The sequence below is a fragment of the Ursus maritimus genome, unplaced genomic scaffold (assembly GCF_017311325.1).
Source record: "Ursus maritimus isolate PB19 unplaced genomic scaffold, ASM1731132v1 scaffold_17, whole genome shotgun sequence".
Lineage (NCBI taxonomy): Eukaryota > Metazoa > Chordata > Mammalia > Carnivora > Ursidae > Ursus > Ursus maritimus.
The window spans coordinates 59,429,252-59,437,118 of record NW_024424119.1 but is presented as its reverse complement, the minus strand read 5'-3'; the positions used below and the strand labels follow the sequence as shown (position 1 = coordinate 59,437,118).

Genomic DNA, 7,867 nt, shown 5'->3' with positions numbered 1-7,867 from the left:
GCCCCCCCCCCCCCCCCCCCCGCCCGCTGCCCTCACTCCAGCGGTGCGTCCCTCCCACCCCCACAGCTCACTACAGCCCTCACCTGCCGCTCAGGGCCCATGGCCGCGGCTCCGCCGTCCTGGCCCTCCCCAGCCCCACCCTCGCCCTGACCTGTCCGACAGCAGAGCCTCTCCCCAGCCCCCCACCCCATGTCTGCTCTTGTGTGTCCCCTGACCCCCTGGACTGTGAGGGCAGAGCCATGTGTCCGGTGCCCAGCTCAGGCCTGGCCCCTGGAGGCCAGCAGCGAGCCTTTCTGAAGCGTGCCAAGAACAGGCGGGAGACGGGAAGGCCTTCCCCCACGCGTGGGCACTTCGTCCTCCGTGCCCGGGGCCGGCCTGGCCCTTTGGAGAGGTACTTAGCCAATAGTCAGGGGGACGAGACGCCACCCAGCCTCTTGCAAATCCTGTCACGGTTCTCCCACCTCGGGACTTCCCCAAATTTGGCCCCTGTGGGACCTTGGCCAGAGCAGGCCTGCCTGCACCCTTCCATGGCCAGTGTCAGTCCCACACAGCCCCCAGGAGAGGGGGCCCTCTTCATCTTACAGCGGGGGGAGCAGCTCCAGGCCCGTCCAGCGGCATCAGAACCCTGGCCGTCAGCTCACTGGGGGCTCCAAACTTCCTGGGAAGGCCAGGCAGGGCGCAGGCCGGGGTCAGGGGAGTCCAGGGCTTGCCAGGGCCCCTGCAGCTGGTGAGGTCGGTCCCTCCAGCCCGAGTCTCGGGTGTCCGCTAAGTGTGCACCCGTGAGCCCACGTGCCTTGCTGTGTATAGGCACACGTGGGCTCATGACGCCGCTCCCTCACACGCACACCCCCGGACACGCACACGCTCCTGAGTGGCCCACACGTGTAAATGTGTGTACGCACGTGTCACACTCACTCTGAGGCCACAGGCTGCCGCTGAGCACGGCCCCCCACCCCCTGCCCCCCACAAGGACCGTACCTGCTGCCTCCTTTGGTGAACCCTGACCCCAGGAGGGGCACTCAAGGCCACCAGCGTCTGTCCATCCCCGTCTCCCTGCTGNCGCCGTGGGCCGTGGCCAAGTCCACCGTGCCTGCACTCTGAGGATCCAGGGCCAGCGCTAAGTGGCCCATGGCAAGGGCCAGCACCGCGCAGGGAGAAGTCCGCCCACAAGGCGGGCCCAGGGCGACACTTACGATAACCGCCTGGCAGACGTGCCCGCGGCAGAGCTCCGCGTAGGACGAGTAGCGCACGTACACCAACCAGCTGCCCACGAAGACGCCCAGCCAGACCAAGAAGACGTACTTGACCCTGAGGCCTGGGAGCCGGCCCTGCGGGGAGAGAGGCCTGTGAGGAAGCACCACATTCGGGGTGCGCGTGCCCCCTTCACCGGCCCCAGCCTTCCCGGCCAACCCGTCCCTGCGGCCAGCACCCTGCCCTGCTCCACTTCCGAAGCTGCCCCGCACGGAGGGCCGTTCCTGGGTCTCCCTCCCCGGCCCCCTCCACCCTCCGTGCTCCCGAACTTTGACGTCTCACGGGCAGGCAAGAATCAACTTCAAAATGCAGGGGCACACGGCAGGCGACTCGATTTTGATGAAAAAAGATATTTTTTACAAGTTTCTCTCTGGCCTTGCTCTCATTCCATAATGACCTTTAACCTCTGCACAAGGTCAGGCTGGAAAAATCACCCCCCCACCCCGGGCACACTGTCCTCTGGCTGGTGGGCCGTTGCGGCTGAAGCAGGCCCAGCACGGGGGACGGGGCGTGGGGGCTGCAGGTGCAGGGGGCAGGCCTCAGCGCCCCGGGAGCCTTGAAGAGACAGCACCTCGGACACCGCGTGCGGGCGGCATTGTCCCCGGAGCCAAAGAGGGACACAGCCCAAGGGTCCGTGACGGGTGAATAGCTACATAAAACAGGGTCCATCCACACCGTGGAAAATCGTTCACTCTAAGAGGAAGGAATCCCGAGCCCAGTGTGGGAAGATGACCACGTCTGTGGACGGAGGGACGGTGCGCTGACGCCCCCGGACTCCGCACTGAAAAGCGGTGAAGGCGGTAAATCTTGTGTGTATTCCCCACAAGAAAGACTAAGGCAGCCAGCCCGTGGCCCTGTGGCCAGAGGCACTGCCTCGATGTGTGCGGTGGGCTGGGAACAGCGTCTCCGGGGCTCGGCCTCTCCGCCAGCTTCCCCCTCTGATGAGCGGAATCCGGGGCAAGGGGCCCAGATCCCAAACCTGGGTTCCAGGGGCGCCACCTCCCTTCCCCACCCCCTGCCCTGGCAGATCACAGGCCGCCCGGACTGCTGTCCAGGATGGCCAGCTGAGGGGACGGAGTTACCAGTGTTCCGGTCAGGGGGACCGGACCCCAGAGAAAAGGGCTGGGACCCAGGGGTCAGAGAGTAGGAGGGCCCAGAGCTTCAGGCCCCCCCCCAAAGAAGTGCTACATGCCCCCCCAACCACTCCTTGGCCCCTGGGCAGTGGCTCCAGTCCTGTTAGCCCTGGGGCCTGCTCAGCCAGAAGCTGGGGCTGGGTCCAGTGCAGACGGGGCAGGGGCCTCTGGGCCCAGCGCGGGCAGCTGCGGGCATCTTTGTGGTTCTTCCAGGAGAGGCAGGGGCCTCACCTTCCACGACCTGGACACCCGTTCACACAGCTGGCCCTCCCGGGAGGGGCTGCAGCAGGAGGAGCCCTGCGAGCTCCGGGGACGGGGGGATGGGGGGACGGGCTCCGAGCCACAGCGGCTACTGGTGAGCAGCGAGGACCAGGGTACGCGGGGCAGAGCAAGAGGGCCGGGCCTCAGGCCCACATGTCCTGTACACAGCTGCTTCCGTCAGGTTTGTTCAGAAAGAAAAACAGGAAAGCAGAGAAATAGTGGGTGGAGGGGCTGGGGGGCGGCGGGGGGGATGTTTTGGCAGGACAAGGTCCGAAGACTTCCGGCTGGCAGAGAACAATGCTAAGGTGGGGGTGAGTGCGGCCTTGCAGGGGCTTTGGGCTCTGAGAGGGCCCTGAGGCTGGCACTGGGGGTCAGGGGCTGGCAGCCAGGAGGAGGGCAGGCTGGAGCAGCCCTGGACCTGGGGCTGACCCTGGGGTGGACCTAGGCTCACAGAGGGACTGCGGGGCCCACCAGGACACGAGCCACACCCCAGCCAGACCCCCCCCCGCCCCCCAGGCTCTCCCAGGACACTATCCCCACCTGACCAGCTGTGACTGACCCAACTCCTGACCTTAGATGGGTACTTGCTCTAGAAGCAGACCCTGACCCCCTGGGTCCTATCGCTCACCAGGGAGTCAGCCCCCAGGACAGGGCGGGTCTTACTCTTCAGTGGGTCCCATGCAGCTGCTCCCCAGCCCCACCTGGCCCTGGTTCCAGGTGGAGCCACTGCCTCGGGGGTCAGTAACAGCCACGTACCCACGGGCCGGCACCCCAAATGCACGATGGCACCAAGCTTACCTCCAGCCCAGGAGGGAAACTGAGGCTCTGAATGTGACCTGACAATAGCAGGTGGGCGCGGCTGGCTCAAACTCCTGGGAACCAGCCTGTCCTGGGTCCCAGGTCAAGCTCTGGGCCTCCCCGCAGCAACCTGGTCAAGGCCCCTCCCTCAGCGGAGCGGAAGGCAGTGTACACCCCACTTCCTGGCCTGGGGGTGGGCCCTCAGACCCCTCACCTCCCACCTGACTTCGGGCTGGGCCAAGACCAGGAGGCCCCCTGAGGCCCCAGGTGGGCAGGGAGGGTGTCCCCCCCACACACAAAATGCGAATGTTTCCTGGCTCTGAGGTTACCCCCCCACCCCAGGGGAGCTGAGGAAAGCCAGGCCCTGGGGCCAAGGGCACGACCCCGGCCGGGACCCTCTTGCCCTGGCCCTAGGACAGCCTGCGAAGACCAGGGAGATGTGGGCTGCTCAGAACAGGTCTGGCTGGAGACCATCTCGGTCACGCGGTGGGCCTGGCTCAGACCACGCAAAGCAGGAGGGACCGGCTTCGCAGGGGGCTTCCCAAGGCAGCCTGGGCTTCCCCAGCGGACAGCGGCCCCAGGCAGGGACGGTGATTTGTCCAAGGTCATGGGGGGGCCAGGCATACCCCTAAGCTGGGGCTGGCTGGGAGATGACCCGGGGGGAGGTTCTGTCCTTCTGAGAGCGTTTCCATGTGTCCCAAGTTTTCCATAACAGAAAAACAAACCTTACCTCTTTTAAGTGAGGAAAGAGACACGGACCTGGCGTGGTTTCTGGGCCTCCCGGAAAGGGGGGGTGGTCCAGCCCGTGGGGGAGGGGCTGCTACCCCGCAGCATCCGCCGGCCCCTCCGCCCGCCCCATCAACGCCCCCTCCCCAGCCCCTCCCAGCCCCGCAGCCTGCCAAGGCCACGCAGCGCAGCGCGCAGGAACCCCGCGTCCCGCAGCCCGCCCCCAGGCTGGCCTCCGCGGCCGGCACCGAGGCCGGGCGGGCGGGCGCCTACCTGCAGGCCCTTGGAGAAGGGGCAGAAGAGCACCAGGTGCGCCAGGCGCCGCAGCCGCCGCATGGTGGGCCCCCGGCATGCGCGGGCCCAGCTCGGCTCGGCCTCAGCCCCGCGGGCCGGCCCGCAACGGCCGCCCTCTGCCGCCGCCTCCCCGCGCGCCCGCGCCCGCTCCCGCGCCCGCGTCCACGACCACGTCCACGTCCACGGGAGGGCGCACTCGGCCGGCCGGCCCGGGCGGGGGCGCGGGCGCGGGAGAGGGGCGGGGGCGGGGGCGGGAGAGGGGAAGGGAGGGGAGGGGAGGGGAGGGGCGCGAGAGGAGGAGGGGAGGGACGCGGGAGAGGGGAGGGGCGGGGGGGCGCAGGCGAGAGGAGGGGCGCCGGGAGAGGGCCTGGGGCGGGCGAGGAGGAGGAGAGGGACCCGGGAGAGGGGAGGGGTGGGGGCGTCGGCTAGGGGAGGCGGAGGAAGAGGGGAGAGATGAGGGAGAGGGGCCCGGGCGGGGACGCGGGGCAGGGGAGGGGCGCCGGGGAGGAGAGGGGCGCGGGAGAGGGGCAGGGGCCGGGACGCCCGGGAGGAGGAGGGGAGGGGCGGAGGGGGCGCGCGGGGTGGGGGCGGTCCGGGGAGGGGGGCGCACGCAGCCCCGCCCCCGCCCCGCCCCTCGCGCCCCCGCCCGCACCCCCGGGCTTGGGCAGCGGGGTCTTCACCGCGGGCGGTCGCGGACTCCCGGGGCGGGGACGAGCCGGCCGCCTGCCGAGCCCCAAGGTGGGGCAGGGTCGGGCGCGTGGGGCGCGGAGGGGCAAGGCCCGGAGTGGGGGTTCCCGCGCCAGGCACCCGCGGGACGCAGTGTGAGCGTGTGCGGCTTTCTTCCATTTGTTCAGGGAACGAGGGAACGCACTTTCTGACCGCGCGGTTGCGCCGGCGTGGACCTGCAGCCCTCCCCGCACCACCTCCGGGCCCTGGCTCTCCGAGCCTCCGCAGCCCACCCTGACCGTCCCCACGCGTCCCAGAAAGCGAGTGCAGCAGGGACAGCCTTGGGGTCTGGCCTGTCACCGGCAGAAGCCAAAATCCAGTGCCCTGGTCCCTGCGGAGCTGCGCCCCGGGCCCGGGCCCGGTCAGCGTTCGCCGGCGGACGTGGGGTGGCCAGGGGCGCAGCTGCCTTGAACTTTCGCACGGGCTTTGTGCGAAGCTGGGTTTCCCCGTCCAGCGCGCGGACAAGCGCGGTGGAGGCTTGCTGACACTAGAGCTGCGGGCTCCCGCCCGGTCCGGGCGCGGCTGTGTCCGAGTGGGGCGCGTGCGTGGGCGTCTGTGTGGGCGGCATCTGCATTTCCCTACCTACTGAAGGTCTTGACCCACCTATAGATCTTCGCCGAAACGTACAGTTAATCTTTTTTTTTTTTTTTCCTTTTCCCATTTTCTTTTTTCTGTAGTGTTTGTTTCCTTGTTACTCGGTTCGGGGAGCTCCTCCCGACTTTCAGACACCACTCCATTAGCAAACAGGGCGTCTGCAGAGGTCTGTGGCTTGTCTTTCCAAGAGCAAGTTCCTAATATTGAAGTCCAGGTGACCCATTTTTTCTTTAACAGTCGGTGCGCTTCTTGTCTCTCATACGTAAGAAATCTGCCGAACCCAGCAGCGCAGACATCTTCTGTGTTTATTCCTGGGGTTTTTGGTACAGCAATGTCTCTCCTTACCCTCGGTCTCAGTTCCCGCCCTGGCCACGGTCCGGAAGCAGGTGGCCCCCCTTCGGACGAATGCTCAGGCCCACACCTGCCTCCCCCTGCGCCCCTCACCTTCCTCCCGCCACGTGGGCATCTCATGCTCTCTCCACGTCCAACAAGGGTGAGCACGGGGCAACGTGACATTTGGAGAGCGAGACCACGGCCACGTTCACAGCGTTCGGTTACGTTCTAGTTTATTATTCGTTACATTGTTGCTCCCTTCCGGGGCCTAGTTTGTAAACTGAGTGTAATCCCAGGTACGTACCTATGGGGGAGAACGCCGTCTGTTGAGGGATCTATGGGGGAGAACGCCGTCTGTTGAGGGATCGGCACTCTCGGTGGTTTCAGGGGCCAGTCGGGGTCCTGGAGCGCATCCCCCATGGATGGGGGGGGCTACCGTATTCGGTAGGTCGATGATTCAGTTTGAAGCTAACTCTTGTATGTGGGGCAGGATATAGGGCAAGGTGGTATTTTGGATTTTGGTTTTGTGTTTTGGGGTGTTTCTTTGTTGGGTTTTTTGCACACGGGCGTCTGGTTGTTCAGCGGATTTGTTGCAAGGCGAACCCCTGTGTGATCTGTGGAGCTGCGTGGGACTCCGCCCCGTGAGCAGCTCTCCCCCAGCACCTGGAGCTGCGTTTTCAGCAAGTTCCCAGCAGGGCTGCAGGCACCACGGTGACATCTCAGCCATCCTGGGACCCACAGCTCGGCCCTCCCGCCAGGGTCCCAGCCAGGGGCTGGGGGGCTTCAGCTCAGCCCTAGCGGGTCTCCCCATGTCCGCTGTTCAGGTCACTCCTCTGTAGCAGACTTTCCCTGTGTCCTTCACCACGTGGCTTCTGTCACCTGACGGGACCTTGGCTGACACGGGTCAGGTGCAGAAAAGGGCACAGCATCTTTATAAAACTTATGGAGACCCGCTACATGCCTGCACTGTGGACCAAGTGAGTCACCCTCAGGCACTCAGTGTCCTCAACCAGATGGTCATCACCCTTGAACTTAGGGCCGTGACGGCCACACGGGAGAGTCCAGGTAGCTGGACCAGAATGAAGTTTATGTCCCGTAGGCCCCCTTTTGGAACACCCAGGCCGGCCAAAGGGTGCCCTTAGAGGAAAACAGGCTCCTGCTCAGGACGATCAGGATAGAATCCTGAATATCCGAAGAGGATCTAGATGGCCCCACCCCCACCCTTTCATGCTGGAGGTGGTTCAACCGAGGGGCACCTCCCTGGGGGCAGGGAGAGGGCACAGAGGTGGAGCCAGAAATCTTCATCAGGGAACTTTGGGGAAGGCCGTTCCCAGGCTCAGCAACAGCAGGCACTGGTTGGCAGGTCATGTGGAGGGCCCCTGACCGTCAAGCACCCGCCACCATGGGTGTCCTTTGGGACACAAGGAGCACCGCTGTCCGATTACAGGAGAGACCAGAAACATGTGCCCCGGGCAGTGTCAGGGGCCACGAGGGTGTGGCCAGGCAGCTGCGTGGCTTGGAAAAGCAGCCCAGTGGCGAGGGACGAGGCATACCGCACAGCCCCGAGACAGGGTTGAAGTGGAACGGGGTCAGTTTGCCAGGAGCTGTGGCTCACTGCCTGGGACTGTGAGACAGACGACCCCCCTGGGCAGGAGTCCCGCCTGGTGTGCACTGGCCACACCTGCACCAGGGGTACGAAGTCCGGTATGTCTCACCTCACCTGTGACGCGGGGTGTGACCGGGCTTGGGGC

General features: G+C 66.0%; 1 protein-coding gene across 2 annotated transcripts in view; it reads right to left on the bottom strand.

Annotated features, from left to right (window-relative positions):
• DIPK1B (divergent protein kinase domain 1B) overlaps nucleotides 1-4,579 on the bottom strand; it is an 8,007-nt gene extending 3,428 nt beyond the window's left edge. The window contains exons 1-2 of one of the 2 annotated variants that reach the window (XM_040632218.1): nucleotides 4,443-4,579; nucleotides 1,194-1,328 (exon numbers count right to left, since the gene is read on the bottom strand). In XM_040632218.1, the coding sequence (XP_040488152.1) occupies nucleotides 1,194-1,328; nucleotides 4,443-4,505 (198 nt within the window). In that variant the 5' untranslated portion in view covers nucleotides 4,506-4,579. The remainder of the gene's footprint in view (nucleotides 1-1,193; nucleotides 1,329-4,442) is intronic. The other variant, XM_040632217.1, reaches the window with a different exon arrangement.
• Between the last annotated feature and the right edge of the window lie 3,288 nt (nucleotides 4,580-7,867).